The following is a 23020-nucleotide window of genomic DNA, read 5'->3' as shown; positions in this document are numbered from 1 at the left end:
CAACTAGAGAGAGCCCGCCCGCAGCAATGAAGGCCCAATGCAGAAAAAAAAAAAAAATCAAGACAACAGATTTTTAAAGCCACGATTTTAACCAGGGCAATGAGAATTTTGTTTAAATCGCTCCTAGACAATGTTCTTTTCTTTAAAAAATTGTTTAGAAAAGCTACCTACCCCACTAAAAAATACCAGTAAAAGATAACATCTTGATTGATGGGGAAATAACAGAATGGTTACTTAATAGTTACCATTAAAGAAACAAAAAACAAAAAATGGGGCTTCCCTGGTGGCGCAGTGGTTGAGAATCCGCCTGCCGATGCAGGAGACACGGGTTCGTGCCCTGGTCCGGGAAGATCCCACATGCCGCGGAGCAACTGAGCCCGTGAGCCATGGCCGCTGAGCCTGCGCGTCCGGAGCCTGTGCTCCGCAACGGGAGAGGCCACAACAGTGAGAGGCCCGCATACCGAAAAAAAAAAAAAAAAAAAAAAAAAAAAAAATGGACTTAAAGCCTAAGACAAGTGGAGATTAAGATGCAACAGGCTTTAGTGGGAAGGAATTGTAACGTTTTGGAATATATCTGTGAACTTGACATTGATCCCCACTAGTCCTAGATGACAAAAAAAAAAAAAAAAAAAAAAAATTCAGGAGCACTCAGTGAAATCACTTCCTTTTCTAAGACCCAGCCAACATAGAGCTGTTAAAAATAAGCTTTAATTTTGGGGAAATTTAAATACAAACTGGATATTAGATAACATTAAGGCATTAGTGTCAGTTTTGTTAGATGTAATAATGGTGGTTACATAGTAAAATAGAGATGCATAATTTCTGGAGTAAAGTATCATATCTACAATTTAACATACTGAGGGAGGAGGGCGGGGAGAAGTAATAATGAAGCAAATAAGGTAGTATGTTAACAATTGTTAATTTAAAACAAACAGGGCTTCCCTGGTGGCGCAGTGGTTGAGAGTCCGCCTGCCGATGCAGGGGACATGGGTTCGTGCCCTGGTCCGGGAAGATCCCACATGCCGCCAGAGCGGCTGGGCCCGTGAGCCATGGCCGCTGAACCTGCGCATCTGGAGCCTGTGCTCCGCAACGGGAGAGGCCACAACAGTGAGAGGCCCGCGTACCGCAAAAAAAAAAAAAAAAATTAAAACAAACAAAAGCCACCACAGCTTCATTACCTTTTTCATCCAAAGTACTAGCCTATGAGAGTCAGCAGACTATCTAGATCCACTGTATCAGTAAGGAGCCTCAGAAGTCTTTCAGGATATCCTTGGAGAAGCATGACCTCTGGAGCCAAGCCAACCTGACTTCAAAACTTTAGCTTCTTGGTTATTTAACTCTAGGAAGAGTCACCTAACAGTTTCTTCGTCTATAAATCCCAGATACCGCTTGCTTTATAGAATTGCTAAGTTTAAATGAACTAATGCTTGTAAAAAATGCCTAGCACAACGCCTGATTATAGATGCTGCTCAATACAATGTTAGTTCCCTTCTCTGCCCACCAACCCCTTTCACAAAGATAGCATAACAGGAAGAAAATGTTTCTGAATAAATGTTAAAGAGTTGTAGCTGACTAAGCAATGGCATCCAAAGAGCAAAATTTCTGATGTCTCCTTACCACTCTGAAAACTCTGCTGACTCTATATCCTAGCAGTACCTTCCTCTGTAACTGATCACCCTTTATGTACATGATCCTCATTACCCCTCATAATCACAGGGTAACTGATTTTCCCATGTTTGTCTCTCCCACTGAAATGGGATCTCCTCCTATGGGGCTGTGTTTCATTCATCCCTGCAACCCTGAATCTATCTGAATGTCTGTGTAACGTATGCATTTCCATAAAGCTTTGAAAATGAATAAACCATCACAGAAAGAGGCATTTCATGGTACGGGACTACACTCTGTACATGCCCTGCACTGATGAATATTCTGTAATCACCAACTCTGATAAAGACCCAGATGGTACACTTGAACAGGAAAAGCAGAAAAGATAATTAAAATACAGATAAACCCAATCATTTTGAAAGACCCAGAAAACTTGGAGGGGTAATTCAAACTAGGCAAGATGAAATGTAACAGGGTTAAAAGTAAAATCCTGCATTTAGATTTTTAATGCCCTAGTCACAAAATATAAGACTTAAAAACAAACAAAAAAAACAAAAACTTTAAGATCCAAACTAGTAAGTAAAATGGTTATTGAGATAGCAAATGTAGTAAACGCAGGTTTTCTTTTTATGTCCTTGAATGGGCCAATGATGAGAAAATGGCATGAGTCCCTGAAGTGTGAGAAAAAAAAATTCGGAGTCCGAATCAACAGAGAATTTACCCCATGTAGTCATGGGGTAAATCCATGGCTGGATTATATCTTTGTATTTAATTTTAGGAATAATATTTTAATAAACGGCATGTATAAAATGTAAGAGCAACCCAAACCCAAATTGTAAAAGGTTCTGAAAACATGATTCCAGAAAAGAATGACAGACTTCAGAGGCAGAAGGTGTGGTAAGATCAATCTAAATGGCAGGCTGCCAATAGAAAAGAAATTCATCTCTATCAGGCAGCTGCAAAAGGCAGAGTAGTAAGAGAAGTTAAAGGAAACTGGCTTTGGCTCAAAATAAAGAATTAATAACTAAGAGGTTATTTATAAATGGAACTAGCTGCTTTGAAAAATGGTGAACTTCTCAGAAATGTTCAAAAAAAGGCACCAGATAGGGAAAGGAAATTCCTACTGAAGATGAAAGAAGACTGAGTAAGTGACCTACAAGATCCCTTCCAGCCAGAGGAAGTAGCAATGTATAAATGTTTCACAAATATATACCCAAATGTTATGGTCTTCATAACAATGATCACACATAATACAATCATTTCACATCAGTAGTTACAGGCTTGGGCGCTTCTTTCTGAAATATTCTTTATGGTGCCAAGTTGGCACTCTACATATAATGGGAAAAATCAATATGGAAGATACTGTGTTCATTGGTTGAAAGTATTTCAAGGTATCTCTGATAACTACATCCTTGCAGTCCTAATTTGGGATATCAAGGGTGTTCACTTGTATCAAAATCCACGATTCTTTTTTTTTTTTTTTTTTCACGATTCTTTTTAATGTACCTTTCTTTTCCTTATCAGAGTCACATAAGAGAACAAATAAAAATAATAATAACCTATCAAATATCCACTTGTCTGGGTGTTTCGTATCATCAGTAACAATTGTATACTGCCTAAAAGTTTACAAAGGGCTTTCACATACATTATCATACACACAGACACAGATATAGATTTGGTTCTCACAACTACCTTATAAGTTAGTAAATCAAGCATTATCATTTTAGAGGTAAGAAACTGAGTCTCAGGAAAAAGACTGAAGTAAGTTAAACCCATGACTCTCTAATAAATCGCAGAATGAAGACAACAAATCCAAGTTTTCTGACTCCAAATTCAGAACTCCTTCCAGTTCAGGGTGTTATCAATTCTATATAAAGAACAGTCACTTGTTTTCTATGTTACCTCATACTAATAGCCAACTCTAAAAGATACCCAGAGATTTTTTTTTTTTATGACCATAAGTATGTCCACAATGGTAGTACCCAGACCCATATTAAGTTTCTACTACAACTGCCTACTTCTTATTCAGGGTTGAGGATATAAGGATGGATAAGGGAGTGAGGATGGCACAGGGACACAAAATATTGAAAACAGAGCTATGGGTCACTTGGTTCTGCTAGTAACTGTAGGCAAGTCACTGAATCTCTTAGCATCCATCTTCTGAGCTGTAAAATACGTAAGAAAAGCTAAGTTCCCTTCCAATAAAATTCTACTTATCTACAGAGTTGGTACATACTATCTAATAAATACTCTTCAACTAAACCACATATGTAGAATCTCTCCTAGGTTTCTTCTAATGTTCCATAGTATTCAGCATAATCAAAGACATACGAAAATTGCTCAATATACTTCTGCTATAAGACAAGGTAAACCTCAACTTAGACCCCTTAGACCACACTGATAAAAGCACAAGAAAAAGAACTAGGACCAAGTTTGACTTAAAAACATGTATTTCTCTGCTTTATGAATAGAAAATCAATGAGGAAGGTAATCTTATATCATTTTTAATCTAAACAATTCTTATTCTACCACTGTCATTAGATGAATGATTCCTAAGATACTTTAATTTTGTTAACATATTAATAACAAGTACACTCTAAATTTACCAAAATAATTTCCACAAAAATTTCTAGTCCAAAAATTACTTACTATTTGAAGTTTGATTGTTTTCCCATCTAACTCTATAGTTCTTATTTTGAAATCCACACCAATTGTGCTGATATAGCTTTCTGTATATGTATCATCCTGAAGGGAAAAAAAGCTAACAATTAAAATGAATGTTCAAGAGAGCTTATTATACATTTATCATACCTTTCGCAGCTTGTCTCTACTTCAGGGGTGTGAGAATCAGTATTTTCAAAATGCATCCTAGGTGATTCTACTGTGTAGGTAGTATGAAAACCTATGACTTAGGTCAATAGGCATCCCGGAAAGGATTTTCTCTGAAGCACAAATACCTCAGGCTATAGCCATTTTCCTCAAGAGAGGCCAGCTTCTTCCCACCTACCTAGAATTTCTGATTTAATATTAGGAATTATTCTTAATTTTAATTAATTAATTTTTAATATTTGCCAATTTAATAAAAATTAATATCTAATTTTAAAGTCCTTTAAATACAAATAAAATTGAACTTTTTTTCATATTTATTGGCAATTTGTATTTCTCCTTTTGTGAACTGCCTGCTCATGTATTTGCTCATATTTCCATCAGGGCAAACATCCTTTTATTATTAATGTGTAAGTGTGCTTTATATATTGAGAATATCACCCCTTCCTCATATATATTTTTTTCCTAGTACCATTTGTTTTCCAACATTTTTATATGTTCAGCATTAATTTTAATGCAATCAAATTTTACAATCTTTTCTTTCCTAATTTTTTTCTGTGTTAGAAAATACTTTCACACAAGATTAAAGAGCCACCTAGGTTTTATTCTGGTACTTCCATGGTCTCATTTTTTAACTATTATATACAGTGAAGTTTTATATATATATATAGGATTCATTAATATCACTTATATCATCAGAAAAGTCATATTAAGTATTTGAGATGCTGTCAAGCTTGCAGTGGTGAATTTTAAGTTTTCTAAAATTCTAATTTTCCTTTGAAAAGCTTGAATTTATTACAGGCAGCAAATGCTGTTAGATATTTTCCTTGAAGTGATAATGTCTGTTCATCTGATAAAATGTGTACCCAATTCTACATAATTATAGTTTGTTAGTTGTTCTTTCAAGTTAAAAAAAAAAATGTTCAATGAAAAAAGCAGCTAGTTTAGCTCAAAATGGAAACAACTATACAAGTGCTTTTCTTTCCCTTGAGACAGCCAGCATACTCCAGTCTTTAGTAAAACTACTTTATGCAAACTCCTCATTTCTTCACACAGAATATTTAAAAAAGAATACTCGAGGATCAAGATTTTTTTAATTAATCATTTTTAGAAGCAACTTAAGTGTCCATCAACAGTTTGAATGAATAAAGATGTATACATACACATATACATATACATACAATGGAATACTACTCAGGCATAAAAAAGAATTAAAATTTTGCCATTTGCAACAACATGGATGGACTTGGAGGGTATTATCGTAACTGAAATAAGTCAAAGACAAATACTGTATGATATCACTTATATGTGGAATCTAAAAAAATAAACTAATGACTGTAACAAAAAAGAAAGAGACTCACAGTTTGTTCATAGAGAACAAACTGGTGGTTACCAGTGGGGAGAGGGAAAGAGGAAGGAGCAAGATAGGGGATTTAGAGGTACAACCTACTATATATAAAATAAAAAGCTACAAGGACATACTGTACACCACAGGGAATACAGCCAATATTTTATAATAACTATAAATGGAATATAACCTTTAAAAATTGTGAATCACTATGTTGTACACCTGAAACTTATATAATATTGTACATCAACTATACCTCAATTTTAAAAAGTATGAAAAAAATTAATCATTTTTACTGTTTCATCAAAGACACTCTTAAATGAAAATGATGTTTTTCCCCGCTGTGAGTGAACAGAGGTAAACACCATAACTATGAGTATAATTTGGGGCTTAGCACTACTTCAACATGGTGCTAATAAGGCACCGGCAGTTTTACCCACCACTGCTTTTGCATCATCAGAGCAAAGATCAATAGAGTGAAAAAAGGCAAATGTCTTTTGCCTTAGTACTAAGTAATTATTTACTTAGTAAATACTAATGGTTTAGTGTTATTAGGAAAGTAGTTTTGATCTCATGGACCCCAAGACAGTATTGATAATCCTCACTGGTCCATACTCTTTAAGAATCAATGATCTTGTGAGAAGGAAAACATGCTAAATTTGAAGGCAGTTGATAAAGGCTATGAATAAGACTGTAGATTTTATTTATTAGGTTGAAAGTTATTTATCAGTTTGTAAATTTCAGCATATAGAACACTGTGCCATGGTCAAAAAAAGTTTGTACCAGGCCCCGCTTTTTCTTTTTATTCTACTAAAGTTTTACTTGAAGATTTGTTTTCCATCAAGTCACTTTCAACACAGACCTATTATTTTCTCCTTACCTCACTACTTATGTTGGAATGAAACACTGATCTCCAAGAAGAGTATTAGACACTCTGACTTTATAACTACGCTTTGCTTGAATTTCTTTGAAGAGCAACAGCATTTCTTCTATTTAAGAGTCTAGATATCACTGGAGATGTACACTTGGAGGCTTTATATATAATATATAAATTCTGGAAGAATTAATATTCTGAATGAAACTGTTTAATCTTTTGTCTACCTAGAAAACATAAACACCATTAATTTCTTTAAAAGCATTTTGAGGGCTTCCCTGGTGGCGCAATGGTTGAGAGTCTGCCTGCTGATGCAGGGGACACAGGTTCATGCCCTGGTCCGGGAAGATCCCACATAACGTGGAGCGGCTGGGCCCGTGAGCCATGGCCACTGAGCCTGCGCATCCGGAGCCTGTGCTCCGCAACGGGAGAGGCCACAACAGTGAGAGGCCCGCATAACGCAAAAAATAAAAAAATTTTAAAAAAGAAAAGCATTTTGATTTCAACTTACTGCAAACCTAAGAAGGAGGCAAGACTTTCCAACTCCAGAGTCGCCAATCAGAAGTAACTTGAATAAATAATCACTGCAAAGAGAAAAAGAAAATCACATTAATAAAAACCATATTGTATTTTAAGTTCTACAACAACAAAAATATAACCAAGAATTACAGCTCACTGAGGAAGACTACAGCTCCTGAAAAGCCCATGAACGGCCTAACAGAAGACCAAACGGCCTAACAGAAGACCAAACTGCAACAAACAGCAGGAGCCCTTTTGATGAATCACTGAACATGACAGAATTATGTAAAAATAAGATAGGCAATGCCACCCATGATCTCTAATATCAGCTGAACTTCCACTTCCAAGCAATGAATGAAAGGAAACATAAGTGATATGCATTCTTGGAGGGTCCAAGACTTATGCTAGAAAAATCCCACTCTTCTGCAGTATTAGAATACAGGGAGTTAACTTTTCATTGTTCTTGCCAATGAAACGTATCTCTCCTTCAAATTCCAATCTCAAAGTCATTATTTCATAGCAATCCTCCAACGAAGGGCTTTTATGATCCTTCCCTAGCATCCTACCTGGAATTCTCTCCCTTTAAAAAAAATGGATCATTTAACTTCTGAAAGTCTGTATTATAAATATCTTAAACTGGAGATGAAGTAAAATCAAAGGCTGTTTGTGTAAATGCACAACTTAACCAACATTCTAAGCTTGTATTAAGGCATTCTTTGGAAAACACTGAAACCTAGGCTACGTTTATGCACCTTTACCACTGCCAAAACTAACTCAAAAAACCATTCCCAGGCATGGACATATATACATTACCAAATGTAAAACAGATAGCTAGTGGGAAATAGCCACATAGCACAGGGACATCAGCTTGGTGCTTTGTGTCCACCTAGAGGGGTGGGATAGGGAGGGTGGGAGGGAGATGCAAGAGGGAGGAGATATGGGGATATATGTATATGTATAGCTGATTCACTTTGTTATACAGCAGAAACTAACACACCATTGTAAAGCAATTATACTCCAATAAAGATGTTCAAAAACAAAACAAAACAAAACATTCCCAGGGATTCTTTCATGAACCTGAAGACAACAGACGGTCAGCCAACGGTCTCCAAAGGAATCTCTCATAGATTCTTCCCAACTCTGACCAATTCTGTATGTTCTTTTAAAGCAATTTCAAAATGACAAAAAATCCAGAATTTACAGATTTTTTTTCAGAAGATATACATGATCCTTAATTTTCTTCCTTGTGATTTAGTTTTAAAAAAAATGCTACATACTTAAAGTGAACCCCAAATACCACTTGCAAATGAAATGTAGATTACAATTATCAGATTTACATGTAAGCAAGATGTTTAGAAGTGATTATCTCTGTGAATATTAATCAGCTGTTACCTAGGTTTATACAGTGATATGTATTACTTAAAACATAGCTTTCTGGTTTTACCGAGTTACCATAGTACACTCATTATTCCTAATTATACCTGAAAGAAAGAATTTTTTTGAAAATCCAAAGTGCCCTAGTCAGCAGCAAGACAAAGGTCACAGAAGGAAGTAAGCTTTTAAATAAGTCATCAGGAACAGTTGATTGAAACATAGGATGAACTTAACAACTAACATCCTTTCCAGTTTGAGATCCTAAGGAAAAAAGGGGGTAGTGGGGATAATGATTATAAAAATTTACCCTTAATAAATTATTGATACCTAATACCAAACAACTTTTATTTTAGTCAGTACAGTTGCTGTGCTGACTCGCTTCAGTACTGATAGCTTTCTCTTTAATTAGACCAAATGAATTCTTAAGAATGCTGAACACTGAACATTAGCAATAAATTTACATTTCAGTCAGCAAGAAAAAAATCACACCACCGATACTACTACAATTACTTAGTTCTGTTTTTGTTTTTCGGTACGCAGGCCTCTCACTGTTGTGGCCTCTCCCATTGCGGAGCACAGGCTCCGGACGCGCAGGCTCAGCAGCCATGGCTCGCTGGCCCAGCCGCATGTGGGATCCTCCTGGACCGGGGCACAAACCCATGTCCCCTGCATCTGCAGGCGGACTCTCAACCACTGCGCCACCAGGGAAGCCCAATTACTTAGTTTTTAACAAAAATTTTGATACAACAAATGCCCTGAATTTACCAGTTTCCCTCAGGACAGTGCTAGGCATCCAGTAAACACTCAATAAACATCCTCTGAATTAGTGGTACTGGACCCCTTTACAGTAAAAGACACCACTAGGCCACATATGCTGTCTCTGGTATCATTCATTACCTTAAAGATCAATTTCTCTCTTTCAGAATAACCATAAGGCTGTAAAAAACATGAATGCTTCCTAACTGTGCTGCAAGTTACATTATGATTTCAAGGAAATTAGTAGTTAATTTTTTAAAAACTACTTTTCAATTATCATTCTTTTAAAATTTTACAAATGGCATTATTTTGAAACGTTATTTATGAGTTCCTGATAACTTAAGGCTCCGAGCCATTGTAAATAATATGAAGAGTTGAGCACTCTGTTCCAGAATGAATCTTGTTAAAGAAGGCTATTTTGTTCTCTCCCAAACCATCAGCTTCACTAACACGACAAGAGACACGGAGGAGAATGGCAAACAAAATCAACAAACTTCTTGCCTTATTGAGTTCACACACCAGGAGACTGATCAACAGCATGTTACCTGCACTGGAACGTTTTAAATTACCTACTCCTATAGTACCTTATTTCTAAACTATTAATATACAGGATGTACAAGAGAATTCAGATTTGAGATCACTTAAAGACATTTCTGTAACTATAATTTACAAAACAGAATACAGTAAAAATGTTGATAGGAAATTATACAAATCTAAAGTTAGAAAGCTCAATATCAGAATTTTGGTACAAAGTCAAGAATAATTTAGCCAATAGTAAGACTTTAAATGTATATTTCTTTTATTCTCTAGAATTTGGATTAAGTTTTCAGTCTACAATACCATTCTGACTTAAGTGAAAAAACTGAATTATATCAGTTGAGAAATCTTTATGTACAATGGTTATCACCACTCACCTAAGTCAGATAGTTCTAGTAAATCCTATCCACTGTTCCCAATCAAGAATTTCCTCAGGTTTTTTTCATGTCTAATTTACTATGACAATGACACTTCATATTTTCTCCCCATAAGTAGTCTGGAGTCTGTTTTTCCCCACTCTTATGTTTAACATACCTATCTGTGTGAAGGTAAACTGACTTATTCATCCAAAATATTAACACTGTGCCTTTTACAAAGCACTGTGCTAAGAGATCAGAGAACATTTTAATTTTGCGTTTTTAATCAGGTCTCTTTCATTGTGACAAACACCTAAAGAATATCTATAGCCATCCTTGAGTAACATTTTGGGCAAAATGCTAGAGAAAAAAATTTATAGGGACATGGCATGTTAAAAGGACAGACACCAACCTCAATGGCCAAGGCATCAATTTGAGCCACAAAGTAAACAATCATGTACTGGATTATAACACAAAGAATAAAATAAATATCCATGAGTCCATAAGTGTATAAATCATTAACTAAATAAATAGGAGAGGAGAGATAACACTTCCTTACAGGAGGATTCAGACTAATGCATGTAGAAGGAATGAGAGAAACAGAAAATCACTGGTAGATTAACTGCTGCAGGCAAGATCCACTGATGAATGCTAAAATTAGTGGGTGAAACTTCAAGGAGACTTAGGATATTTGCACAGCCTCAAAATTTATCCCCCACAAATATTTATTACTGCAGTGGTTTTAACATATGCCCACAAGTTCTTTGAACACTACCCCCTCTAGGAAGTGGAGCTTAGTTCCCTTCCCCTGAGTGTGGGTTCTTTTTTTTTTTTTTTGGTACGCGGGCCAGGCGCTCCACGGCATGTGGGATCTTCCCGGACCGGGGCACGAACCCATGTCCCCTGCATCGGCAGGAGGACTCTCAACCACTGCGCCACCAGGGAAGCCCTGAGTGTGGGTTCTTAACGACTGGTTTCTAACAGAGTGTAGAAAGGGAAAAATAGCAATTTTACACTGGAGAAACCTGACAGATGCCACCTTTACTAAGTGATCAACATGAACATCACCAGCAATAAGTCATACTGATATTATGTACCTTCTGATATGATGTACCTTCTGATATGATGTAATGAGTAGAGTGCTTCACCTCTATGGTATCTCTCTCCAAATCCATAACCCCAGTCTAATCATGAGAAAACATCAGACAAATGCATACTGAGGGAAATTTACAAAGTACCTAAACTCTTCAAAACTGTCAAGGTCATGAAAAATAAGACTGAGAAACTCACAGTCTGAAGGAGGCTAACATGATATGACAATTAAATACAATATGGTATCTTGGATTAGGTTCTGGAACAGAAGAATGACAGTGGAAAAACTGGAGAAATTGGAATAAAAGTCTATAGTTTAGTTCATAGTTTACCAATGTTAATATCTTAATTTTTATAAATGTACCATGGTATATAAGATGTTAATATTAGGGGAAGCTGGGTGAAGGGTATACAGGAATTCTCTCTACTACTTTTGTAACTCTTCTGTAAATCTAAATTTATTTCAAAATAAAAAGGTTTTAGAAAAACAAACGATGAGGACATTAGTGAATTAGGTACAATCTCGTTGAAAAGCTAGCCCCTGATATTTTTTAAAGATGAGAGACATATTTTGTGTTTTCTTGAGTTAAATCAACAATCATAAATCATGCTGGATTCTGTAAAATAAAAACTTTGCTTTTGAGACACAAGTATTTTTTTAGAATATTAATTTAAAGGGAAATAATTCAGTGAGAAAGTAAGACAGTTAAGACTGACATAGATTAAGGCTCGATGGAAACGGGCAGATTCAACCTTTTAACAATTGGATGGTGTGGGATGTCAAATATGGTAGCAAGTGAAAAATTATTTTTGCTATCAGTTTCTCCTTAAGCCTACTCCTGGTCTAATTCAGCAATACTCTAGATCCTCTATTTCCATTATTTATGATCTGAACATAATCGTGATACCCATGCCATTTTTGCATGTAAGCATTAACATTTTCTATACCTTAAAAAACGTTACTATTGTTAGAGCATGAAACAATATTTTTAAAAAGTTACCAAAACCCATTTTGACTCAAAATTCTGTTTAGGTAAAATGTTTTCCTTTTTATGAAGTTACCAAACTACAGCTATAAAATATGAAGTAGGAGATGAATCTGCTTGTTGCTGAATCTAAAATACTACACGGAATTCTATAATTTCAAAAGAGACTACTACGTGATACTGTTATGTAAAAAGATTATAGACTATGTTTGTCTAGTATAACCCATTTTTGTTAAAAAAAATTTGTACACACATAAAAGATTTGGGGGAAAAAAATGGACACTTCTAAATTGTACGATTACACTTGATCTTTTCTTTATATTTTTTAAAAATAGTCTGCAGTCAGACTGTATTACTTTTCTAACCAGAAAAAAAAAAAAAGTCATGTGAGGGGAGGAAAAATCTTTAATCAATGATTTATTCAATGACTGAACAATTTTACAAGTTCTTTCAGCATACCTGTCCTAATACAAATGACATCTAAGTAGGTAGAGTAGGTCAAGGTTGTAAGCAGACAGCACTGGCACATTCCCAATATAGCCACAAAGATATGAAATCAACTTTTTGGATTAAATAAGAATAAACATTTTTTTCTTCTTTTATGAAACAAAATTTGGAGTACCAGACATAGTTCACCTGTCAATGAATATAAGAGATAGCTGACTGACATTAACACAAGTTTCAACTACCCTTTGGAAACACACCAAGGAAGACAAAAGTAAACAGTGGAGAACTATATAATTGTTTTTATCCAAACAGTACCCCCAAAATACAAATTTCACAGTGTCAGCTATAAGTATACCTTAGAAAAGGCCTGCTATTTAAAAAAGTTCAATGGAACCTAAATTTGTTCTCTTTCACCTAGAACAAGTTCACTTGCATGATAGGAATCATGTAGTTTTTATCTTTTTATAAAATCATATTTGAAAACAGCCTAAAACTAAGCTCACATAACAAATTTAAAACAAAATCATGGTTATGATATTATGATACAGTGGCCAAATAAACTTGAATTCACTTTTGAACTATACACTAGTCTATTAGTCTTTGGGGTATGGAATGATTAATAAAACTTGAGCTAAAATAATTGGGCTTGACATCTACTTTTCTTCTTCACTCACTTTAAGTATGCTCCACAGAACACAATTCAAAATTGACCATCAGAGGACTTCCCTGGTGGTCCAGTGGTTAAGATTCTGCACTTGCACTGCAGGGGGCGTGGGTTCTGAGCAGGGAACCAAGATCCCACATGCCATGTGGTGTGGCGGCAACGACAACAAAATTGCCCATCAGGCTGGATAAAAGAGGTAAGAATTTTTAGTTACTTCATATGCTTCTATATCATTTGAATTTTACAGAGCACATATTACTTTTGTAATTAAATTAATAAAAAAAACTAAATAAACCTTCAGCTATGGACAAAAGCAGCCTGTTAGTCAAAATAAACAATTACCAAGAATCTGAGAGGGCAACAGTCTTTCCTCCATATTTAAGAAAATAGCCAAGCAATTTTTAAAAAACTCTCCCTGTAACTGACCCCCTAAAACTACATTTAAAAAAAATATTTAGAGACAATAGATTAATTTTCCAGGTTCCACTTTATCTCTGTTTAAAACAGTGTTCCAAAAATCCAAAGCTGGAATTCTGAAAATAAGGGAAGCTTTGGTTGTTCTGAAGAAGTAGTAAGCCATACAAGAGGACAAAAGAGTAAATGGTCTTACCACGTAGATAACAGCAAATATTTAGTGAAAAACGCACCAAGGAGGGGCTTTAAGTGTCCATACCTCCTTATCTTTCAAAGCCTGCATGGGTTTTAGACCTAGAAAGAACTGTATTTGAATTCAGGCTTCATCACATACTAGCTACAAGATCTTGAGGTAAGGTACTTACCTATCACCATGAGGCTCTATTTCCTCATCTGTAAAAAGGTTCAATTAGCACTCTCTATCACCCAATTAGGCTCTGGTCAAGATTATAAATATTGCCTCTAAAGCATTTAGCACAGTGTCTGGTACAGGAGCACAATAAGTGGCAATTATTTTTATTTTTCCTTCCTCCCTCCAAATCAGGATGCAACCTGATGAAAAATCTCAAGAGCTACAGACAAAAACTTTGAAGCTATTTATCCAAAGTTTCAGTACAGATGATGGGTGACGAAGTATCACAGGAGTTTACCAGTATAATCTAAAGTAAAAGTGTAAAAATTACCAGCTAACAGTTATAAGTACTATGATCACAACTCCCAAAGTCTAGCAACACATGAAACAGTAACACGGTCTGCAGCAAATGTGCCTGCCTCTCCAGCAAGAGACAGGCGTTCTCTGCTTTACTTGCTTTTCTCACAGAAAGACATCCATGACTTTAAGGCCCCAAGTATAAGTATTCAAGAATAGTCATGAGGGTAGAAAAACTGAGAATGGATAAGATAATTAACCTCAAGCCTAGAGAAGCTTTAAATATCAACCCAACACAATGTGAAGAAAGTCAAAGGGCCATTCACAATACACACCTCACAAACCCTTCTTAACATTTTTAAAAGGGCCTCTCCAATCACGAATTTTAGACATAATTGACCATAAAAATGTTAGCTGCCTAATTAACTGGCTTAATTTTAAATTCCTAGAAGTTAACCACACACACTAAACTGGAAACAGCATACTTGGACTGTAAAATCACAGGCCCTTGAGTTAAAATTCCAATTCTACTGCTGCTTCCTTTGAATGCCCCTGGGCAAGCCATTTAACTCTTCTCTGGCTCTGACTGCTGTAAAATTAGGACACTATTTCTTCATACTATTAGGGGAAATAATGGACATACATAAAATTTCTGACTAGTGGTGGGAACTCAAATTGTTATTTGTTGACCTTATCCCAAGACTAGTGTCAGGGCTTCTGGAAAGTCCTCCTCAGTGCTCTGTTCCTCTCCAGCTAAAGCAATATAACTAAAACTTTGTGTTAATAATAGAAATCCTAGGCCCCTTCTCCAATCTTTTGCACTATTATGCCATCTTATTCTTTAAAAATATCATAAGATTTGTGCTAATACTGTTAAATTGATTATGCTTGTTTGAGCTTGAGTCATCTTAACTGGTAAGCACCTGGGAGCAAAGTCCGTGTTTTATAATTAAAAAATAAAAACCCCTCAACTCCTAGCATAGTCTAACTGATAAAAGAGAAAGAAAGGGCTATTTTCTTTACCAAGCTTTTTTTCCAGGGAAATCAGATTGTGTGTGCGTGTGTGTGTGTGTGTGTGTGTGTATGTGTGTGTGTACATTCACTGGAAGATTTTAAATATCTGTATTGAAAACATTTTTCAAATAGACAAGGTCAGAGATCAATGTGTAATGATTAAATGTGTTAGAAAAACATTAAAACTAAAACCACCCGCATATATATATTACATATATTCTTACATATAGTCTAACATCCCTTACTGGAATACATGTGTCAACTCCTGCATAGCACTGTACAGTTTACTCCTGAGACTCAGAACTGAGGCGGTACTAATCACGTTATAAAGAAACAGGCTCAAAAGGCATAAATGACTTTTATGAGGTAAGTGGTGGTGTGAACTTAAACCTAGGGTTTGCAACTCTAAATGCTGGGGTTTTTCTGTTTTTTTCATATCTCACCACATTTCCTCAGTGATATATACTCAGGTATGATAAAAATGTCAGTAAACATGTTAAGTCCTACTGTGCATATAAACCCTATCAGAATGAATCAAACCACCTATGGACTAGCACACAGACCTGACCAAATATAAAGAAAAGTGTAATTCACTGCTTAAATTAACTTAGAACATTTGTCTTAGTAGAGAATAAGTTAGCTCAGCTCAAAAGAGCATGGTAAATTTTGGAGTTCAGACTACAGTAGCTTTAGTGAGTGATGAACCCAGTTGCTCTTTATGAGGACAGATGCCAGCCACCAACCCAAAAATTAAGCACTAAATAATTAGCCAGTGTATATTTGACAAAGTTGCTTCAAATGTCCTTTTATAAATCTGGCTACTTAACTATTTTTATAAATCCCATCTAATTCGATTAAGACTATATTACATATTACACTTGGCTAGGCATTTATCCTAACTACATCCATATGAATTTTAAGGTAGTAAAGATACTGCAGAGATGACATTGTTCTTAATGGGAACACTAATGTTCTGTGACCTTACTGTGCCTTTGTTTCAAGAATCTTGGAAACACTTCATATGTTAGTAACTTAATGAGAAACAAACAGGTAAGCATTTTAATAAAAGGAGAAGAAAAGCACAGACTAGCTCATCAAAACAAAGCCATGCCCAAACAAATCTCACATTTCAAAATTAATCAGTTCAGGATACCAGATTTAATAGTAAACTCTGTCCCTCTTGGGTTTCCACATTTCAAAAGAATTAGTAGTGAACATTCTCTTTTTTGTCTTCAATCTTCTAAATCAGGCATTCTTAACTTGAGGTTCATGAATAGGCTCAGGGAATGTGAACAACTTGCAACTTCATGCAAAATGAATGTTATGAGTATGTATACACATAGGGAGCAGATCCACAGGGTTCATCAAATACTCCTAAGGGTACATGACCATAAATGGGTTAAGAATAACTGCCCTAAATCAAGTTACTGGAAAATATCTATGGGCACAGTAGCAAGGACAAAGAACAATTCCACTTAAGTACTATTGTTATTCAAAGAAAATACATTCAGACAAGTTAAATCCATCACTGTTCCTAGAAAACTTCAATTATACAATTCACTCAATTTCCTTTGTAAAGATCACTAGCTTGAGATGCAGACTGAATAAAATATCCTGGGTAAAGACCCTAGCCAAGTAGCTGGAACAAAGAATAAGCACTTGTTAAATAGTAGCTATTATAGGGCTTCCCTGGTGGTGCAGTGGTTGGGGGTCAGCCTGCCGATGCGGGGGACGCGGGTTCATGCCCCGGTCCGGTAGGATCCCATGTGCTGTGGAGTGGAGGGGCCCGTGGGCCATAGCCACTGAGCCTGCGCGTCCAGAGCCTGTGTTCCGTGGCAGGAGAGGCCACAACAGTGAGAGGCCAGCGTACCGCAAATTAAAAAAAAAAAAAGAAAAAAAAACCAGTAGCTATTATTATTAAAAATAATGTTTCCAAAGAGTGGTCACCTTTGTGAGCAAAGGTAACACTACCTGTCAGAACTGGGGATCTATAAACATGGAACAGAGTAAACAACTGGAACCTATCAACAGTCTTGGATTTAATAAAGTGGGGTGTTCTGACCAACTGAGCCATCAGTCACAAAAGTACCAAGGAATATTTCATTTCCTACCTCTCCTTTGTACCCTATGTCTTCACATGTTTAAGTCAGTAAATAAACCAACAAACACTTGTTCTCTGGTTCCCTAAGGCCTCAGGATTATTTTTTTCCCAAAAATATCATTACACCATTACCCTTTTATAATCTGAAACATCACAGGGTGGTTCCAAAGAAAAGCCAAGACTTTGATTTTTCCCCCTAAATTCTATTCCAGATATCAAAGAAGCAATCTCTTCTCAGCCCCACCTTCTACAAGGAAACAGGGGAATAGTCTGACTGCTCCCCTCTCCCTATAAGATTAAAAAGCAAAAGGGGGGGAACCTTTTGCCTAAATCTCTTACTAAAACTCAAAAATGTAGTTCAGACAAACAGTGGTAAAAAGCAGGTAAGTTACACATCTAAAATATCTCATGCACTGGCATCCTACACCCATTTTCGGTTTCTCTTCATCTTAAAACACTCAAAGCATTTTTTAGCAAATCTTTAAAAATCTCAAAATCTTAAAAAGCATTTTATTTAATGCTGTTTTTATATATTAGGAAAGAGACAAGAGTAGGTAACATTAGCAAAAGGAAGCTACTCTTTAACTATCAAAAATGAAACTTAACTATTAAAACTACAAATAGTAAAACCATCATATGTGTACAATCAAAAGTTGCCAAGGAGAGAAAACACACACAGCCAAAGGACTGCTGATAGGATATGAATCCAGCAAGATGCTTAGCACTTGTTAATCATAATCACTTAGATAAATCACTAAGATTGCTTCTAGAATAAAAACTGAAATATTAAATAAATTACTCAGAAGGCAAAATTCTCTTTAAAAGTCAACTAAACAGTCAGCAAGAGAACACTTGATTCTGAAGCTCTTCCATCTTTAAGACAACAACAAAAAACCTTAAATATGTAAGAAACCGTCAACATCTTATACTTTAATTATGATGAAAAGGAAGAAGAAAATTTTAAATGCAAAATTTCAGTTCCTTTCAATGATCCGTCAAGATCATCCATTCACACAAAACTCTTAAGATGGAAAGTCTATATAGCTACTGGTAACTTACATTACCCAAAGAATTACATACATTGATTCTCTACAGACATTAAATAATCATATTCTGAATAGTGAGAATACCTCTTCTTCAAACTTCTTTGAATTTCTCAAATCATTACCAACACTACGAAAAAGTCATCAAGGCAACCTACAAAAAGAAAATCTATTTTTAGTTGATTTCTGCTTTTCTAATAAAAAAATCTAACTAAAAATTATGTAAAAGGCAGTAATGATATACTTATTAATGAAATTACACTGTCAGACAGATAACAGAACTGATTAACTTGTTTTTACCTTTAAACCCTTAAGTTAAAAGACAGATTTATTCAAAGCAGAGCGCTGACAAAAAAAAAAGTCAGATGTTCCTTGAGTCTACCATGACAGAAAACAAAGTTTAAGAGACTGACTAAAACTTAAGCCATATTTTAAAAAGTTAAAAACAAGGTAAATTTTTTTTAAACAAATTTTTTCTGCATTAAACTAGTCAATCCAAAGAGACTACTACATATAGTTCTTCCTACCATAGTTAACTGGTATATTCATGATAGGTACACCTACTTTATTCTTAACACACTCCTTGATGAAGTGGCCAAAATTATTTTCTTGACACTAAAAAAAAAAATCTGCTAGAAGCTAATGGATTAGGACAAATGCTTCTGATATGAGAATAATGTTAAGTATTTCTTAAGCAGTGTGCTGAAATAATCACTGCCTGCTTCACCATCTAGCTCAGGAAAATCAAAATCTTTCCTCAAATCTCCAGAAAAAAAAGAAAGCTCTGATCCTTTCCACCTACTTTTTCCACTGCTCAGATTCCACTTCAGTTGCATTTTGTTTTTGTTTGTAGCATTTGGAATTCAAGTGAGTCCGTCTTTACCCTTAATTTCTACCATAAAGATAACCCAGGGCCGTCATTTCTCCCAAATCAACCAAATAACATATTAAGTAGTAAAAGAAAAAGCTTAAAATTTAATCATTGATTGACATATTTCTTATTCTCCTCACTCCCAAACCAAAAACTTAACTTAAAGATCATAAAGTAAAAGCATTCCATAATAAAGCTACCAACAGGTAATCGTATGTCAACCTATATAAATCTAAAATCCCGTTCATTCTGAGAGAACCAAACTTTTTCTTTTGTCAAGAACACATCTTCAGTACCAAATTCAGCAGCACCCATAAAGCAGATTTTGAAAGTTTCTAAAAGGATTAAGATAAATAAATGATAAACCAAAACAAGGAACATTTGGGGGTGCACCTGTAAACATTACCTAGTATACTATTATTTCAAATTAGCATATAAAGTGTACGCTATAATACACATGTATTATAATGTACAATATTGTACCTGGCATATAACAAGTGGCCATAAATGTTAGCTATTAGGATAACACTGTGGAATCATAAAAGGCACTCATCCATTAAAAGTTTTAACTTAAAAAACATGCAACTTTAAAGTTTAGAACAAGGTTTTAAAGCAAATCGACTTGTGTTTGGGTGATTAAACTGTAAGAAATTCCTTCCTTCCTCTATTTTCCAATTTTTCTCTACTTTTATGATGGTAACAAACTTTATTAAAGATAAAAAGAAACCGCTGAACTCAGATTTCTAAAAATCTGCTTGCTGGTTGCCTTTGTGACCTTCTGTAATAAAATACCACCTCCTCTCACCTTAGTACTTTTCACTAGTGCTTTTCCAAACGTTTTTCCAAACTCCTAGGTTATTTTACTTAAGAGACAGTCTAGAATATAAATACAGTAACCCAGGTACAGGCACACTCAAGGCCATAAAAATATACAAATGATTTCTGGGACTGATTCTGTTGAGGTCATTAATCTAGAGTCCTCAAAAGAAACAATGGTTTGGCACTCTATTTACTTAAGAATCACTACCCTTGCCATTTATTAACCGCTCTTCTTTCTTCTTCCCTCTTGAACAATCCTTCTCATTCCCTCTGCCTCTCCAAATCTAATGCTAGTAACTCCCTTACTGGTTTGTTTTCTATAAGGTCTTTCTAAACCCTACTAGCCAACCACAATCCCATACCTTCTTTTAAAATCTTTTGGCTCCAATCCATGCCACACATCTGGAACTTGCCATACGTACTGGTATTTAACATAAATAAAATCTATTTTTTATATTCCATTATAAGTTCCTTGCAGGTAAGGATTATATTCCTAAATCCCAGCAATACTGGAATGCCTCACATAATGATGTAAACCACCTGCAGTGCTCTTACAGTTTACCAAATTGTTCTACATATACTTGAGCCTCACAACTACCCGGAAAGGAATAAAGATGACTGTCCTATTTTACAAAAGGCGAAACAAATTCAGAGACTAAATCATTTGTCATGGTTCTGTCCAACTAATCTTCAAGATCTATTTACAGTACTAAATATATGTAGCAAATTTAAGAAACTCCCTGAACAGAAGACAAACCTCCATAAAATTGAAAATCCATGTACTTTACTGTTGCCAGGAAAACTACTAAATTAGGGACCTCAAATTCAACTCTGCCCAACTATGCAAAACCAACTTTGTCCTTGGAGCCCTTGATAAAAAACTGCCAACACAGCAAATCTGACACTATTAGAACACTGTCTTCAACTTCTTAAGGTATATAAAATTTTAATAAAATACTACGGCTTCTATTTAGAACAAAATAAAGGGACATTTCAGCGTCAAACCCCAGTATTACAAAACTTGAAGAATGCATTTTGCAAGAGCCATGTGACACACACATGACAGTCAGCTAAACCCATGGGCGGACCTTTTAGGGGAAATGTTCAGCAATAACTGAGCAAAGCAGCAAATAAACTCAACGTTTAGGTCAAATACTGATCTTTGCTTTAAAAAATTCTCCCGTTTCCCTCAAAGCCTTCTGACACTGAAGAGGACTACCAATTAAATCTCCTTCAATTATTCCTTAATTTCAATATGCAAACTGTAGAAGGATGTTTTTAAGGGCCATTAAGGAGAACCCAAGAAAGTCTTCCCAAGGAAAGTGAACACCAGTTCCCAGGAAAGGTGCCAGGTGTGTCACATCTGCTGTGGTGACTTACTGAGTAAGGAAGAAAAAGAAATGCATTAACTTTTCATGACACGTCATGGAACCTCATTCCCTATCTGCAAGCATTCAAGTAGGTAATCCAAACCCTACAGATCTATCATAGGGCCCATTCGTTTCTCTTTCAACTTGAAAGCAAAGTCTTCCTTTTAGTTGGTAATATCACAAAGATGTCCCTAGGTTTTAGTGCTGGTGTTTTGTTTTTCCCTTGACCTACACATGGCAAAATGACTGTAGTGTCCTCAAAAAAATAAAAAATTATCACAAATGCCCAGGTTTGGGGGAAGGGCATGGGACCGCTGAGTTCGTAAAGAGCTCCAGAAAAAAACTAAAAAAGAGAACTAAAATTTTTAAATCGCTTCTCACCATCTACCCATTCCCGTAAATCCCACGCAATCCTGAAAAGCATCCATATTACCTACAACCTGGCGCGGAGGGTGGGAGAGAGCCAACAAGCTCAAGATTTGCACGTAAAGCTGGTTTCCACCCCGACGGCTCTGACAGCTCCGCAGACCGCGGGCGCAGGGTCTAACAGTGTCCTCTAGGAGAGTTCTCCCACCCCATCCCCTCCCTCCCCTTAAAAACAGGCCCTCCTTCAAAAGTCACTGCCTCCAAGAGAAGCTACCCCTTCTCACGACCCCACCACCGACTCCTCGACGCCCCAACCCCCTTACCAGACTGTTCTCCGCACCCGCCTGGCACTCAGGCCAGGACTCCAACCAGACCGGGTCCAGGGCCCGGCGGCTCACCCCTCCGGCCCGATCCCTCCCCCCGACCGCCCCTCTTCCGTCAGACAATGGGGCCCGACTCCCCGCCGCCAACCTCTCCTGCCCCATCACCCCCACCTCACGCCGGCCGAGGCCCCCGCCTCCGCCCTCCTCGCCCCCTCTAAGCTTTCCCAAACTGGCCCACAGACCCAGCCGACCGGTGCTCTCCTGCACTCACTATTCGGGATTCATGCTGGACATGTCACTGCAGCTGCCGCCGCCGCCACCGCCGCCCTTGCTGCTGCAGCCGCCGCCCTAACTCTCCGCGCCACGGGTAGTCGAAGGGAGAGGAATGAGATACGCTGTTCCGAGAGAGCAAACGTCTTCCCCCGACTCCGTCCCCTTAGAACACAATCAGCAGAAGCCACCACTCAGCTATCGCTTCCACCCAAAATGGCCGCCGGCGAACCAGGAAATAGGAAAGCCTTAGACCAAGGGGCCTTTACACAGCCCAGAGGGCGGCCGCACCGCGTGGCATGCCGGGAAAGAGAGTTGCGAGCGTAGCTGCGAGCGCTGAGGAACGACGGGACGGCGCCGCGGTCCGGACTCAGCTTCCCGCCAAGCCCCGCGTTT

At 36.7% G+C, this 23020-nt stretch overlaps 1 protein-coding gene across 6 annotated transcripts in view; it reads right to left on the bottom strand.

Moving 5' to 3' along the window:
* Positions 1-23020, bottom strand: part of RAB1A (RAB1A, member RAS oncogene family) — a 27547-nt gene extending 4527 nt beyond the window's left edge. For 2 of the 6 annotated variants that reach the window (XM_067007506.1, XM_067007509.1), the window contains exons 1-3: positions 7986-8038; positions 7165-7237; positions 4255-4350 (exon numbers count right to left, since the gene is read on the bottom strand). In XM_067007506.1, coding sequence (XP_066863607.1) covers positions 4255-4350; positions 7165-7237; positions 7986-8023 — 207 coding nt within the window. In that variant the 5' untranslated portion in view covers positions 8024-8038. Of the gene's footprint in view, positions 1-4254; positions 4351-7164; positions 7238-7985; positions 8039-22625 lie in introns of those variants that run through there. The other 4 variants (XM_059079703.2, XM_067007510.1, XM_059079704.2 and 1 more) reach the window with 4 other exon arrangements.

Source organism: Kogia breviceps, chromosome 11 (assembly GCF_026419965.1).
Source record: "Kogia breviceps isolate mKogBre1 chromosome 11, mKogBre1 haplotype 1, whole genome shotgun sequence".
Classification (NCBI taxonomy): domain Eukaryota; kingdom Metazoa; phylum Chordata; class Mammalia; order Artiodactyla; family Physeteridae; genus Kogia; species Kogia breviceps.
Note: the sequence above shows the minus strand (reverse complement) of the source record. Positions and strands in the feature narration are given on the sequence as shown.